The sequence below is a fragment of the Lactuca virosa genome, chromosome 9, assembly GCF_052849685.1.
Source record: "Lactuca virosa cultivar CGN04683 chromosome 9, Lactuca_virosa_CGN04683_v6, whole genome shotgun sequence".
NCBI lineage: Eukaryota > Viridiplantae > Streptophyta > Magnoliopsida > Asterales > Asteraceae > Lactuca > Lactuca virosa.
The window spans coordinates 174,509,914-174,512,032 of NC_136434.1; the positions used below are offsets into that span (position 1 = coordinate 174,509,914).

The window sequence follows — 2,119 nt, forward strand, 5'->3', positions numbered from 1 at the left end:
TCATACTCTAAGCAAAAAGACTAAACTACCCCTAATAAAATTGTATGCTTTGAATCAGTCACCTCCTTTGACTAAAAGTCAGAATTAAACCCAACAACAATAAAACCGATAAACAAGGAGTGCCCCCATGCTAGAATTAAACTTGGACCTTAAAGAGTATGTTAGACGATCACTGATTTGCTTGAAACACGTAAAGCAGGTTAATAAGGTACTCAACAACTTGTCTTGAATACTGAACTTTAGAACACATAAACTCTCTCTGATCCAAAGCTCTGGAGTTTAAGAAAGGTAGGACGATAAGCCATTCTAGTTACGCATCTGTAAAATATTCCGGTGTCTTCAATTGTTTTCCTCTGTGGAGAATATATCAACAACTTGTCTTGATGATAGACCATCAAAACTGTTCCATCATTTAGACGATCAATCGGATATATGGGTTGACATATCAACCAATCTATACTTTTCTTGATAATCACCTCTTTATGCCAAGATTTCTTGATGCCATATTCTTTCATCACCCACATTGTGCATTGATAATCAAAGGTCTCGAATTGACATAAACAACCATTAATGACTGCTAAATTCTGAAAATGGACTCGACTTTCTTGTATAGTCTCAACAGGAGGTGATGGGAACAACTTAAATGTCTCCTTTTCAAAATCAAAAGCATAAATCTTTTGGTCACGAGCAATCCAATGAGCATGGCCGTTTAGAGATAGCCCAACGAATTCCTTAGGATAAAAAGGGAGAAGACAAAGACTTCTCCATTGACCCGTGCCAAGGGTGTAAACCTTGGTTTCTAATGGACTTAGCCGAGTTGAAGTAGAATCTTGAGGTGGTCGCTTTTCGAATATCCCTATAACTTTGTATTCCTGCGTCAGTGATCCTACTCCAAAACAGTGACTGATCATACCATAATATTCTTTAGAGAGTTGTGGCTCTGGGAGGATCATATATTCTCTGGTGATTGGATTGCATATGTAAGTGTTAGAAACTTCACCACAAAACTGCCACAGGTAGAGCAAACCATTGACTGAGCCCATGAGGAGTATCTGAGACTCCTGGAAAATGGATGCAAGATTAAGATTGAGGCTCATGACAAGGTCGTGCGGGTGCTGGAAACGGTGGTGATTGAGTTCGTGTTCGACCTCCACCCACTTCAAAATGCCAGGTCGATGATGGTAACTCCTTTTCTCTTCAACACAATTATGATGAATCATGACGCTTGCTCGTGATCTCGAGAGGTGAAAATTGGCAAAGTAAGAGTCAGAAACGAGATCCAACCATTTCTTGCATACACACCTGCAGTGGATGATTGTGTTGACAGGAAGTCTTGAGAGAATATCGACCATGACATCTTCAGAAAGGGCAAGGGAATATCGACCATGGATGGACTGTTGGAGAAAAGAAGATTACAAGAGGAGGAATTCTATGTGCAAGAAAATAATGGTGTTTTATTATGAATTCAACAGCTACAGTAGATTACATATATACACACCTATATATATAGTAGGTGACAACTTTTGAACCAACACAATGGTGGGTGATGATGAACCACCAAAAACTGTCATAAATAACTATCTTTAAAGATCATTGACGAAATGACCCGTAGTCTTGCTTATACATTCAACATGGACTCTGGAAATTAGACACAAACAAATTTTCTAGATTTTAATGGTGCATGCATGCATGACAGATCCAAAACAATTAGTAATTTATACAAACGTTAATAGTTAATAATTATTAATTACAATTAACAAACCCTAACAAAATATAACCTATAACAAAGACACTAAACAACAAAAATAAATAAATAAATAAATATCAGATTAATACCAACAAAAATATGACCGTAACCCTAACAAAAATCTTTGTTACACAACAATTAACAAAGTGAGATTTTAATTACTACGAAACTAACAAAAACTTTACCACTAAGAATAAATAGTTACTAAAGCCTAAACAAATTAACAATTAACAAATCCTAATAAACAATTAACTAGTAATGAACAATAATTATATATGAACTAAAATGAACATTGATTATAAATAACTTTATACCAAAACAGAGATCGATAGGCGAGATCGACTATGAAAGAGACACCAAGTCACCGAGACC

At 36.0% G+C, this 2,119-nt stretch overlaps 1 protein-coding gene across 1 annotated transcript; it reads right to left on the reverse strand.

The window, feature by feature from the left end:
* Window positions 1-239: 239 nt before the first annotated feature.
* LOC145140031 (F-box protein At3g07870-like) lies at window positions 240-1,220 on the reverse strand. The gene has a single exon (XM_079073652.1). It carries the CDS (start codon window positions 1,218-1,220, stop codon window positions 240-242), a length of 981 nt encoding a protein of 326 aa, XP_078929778.1.
* Window positions 1,221-2,119: the final 899 nt, after the last annotated feature.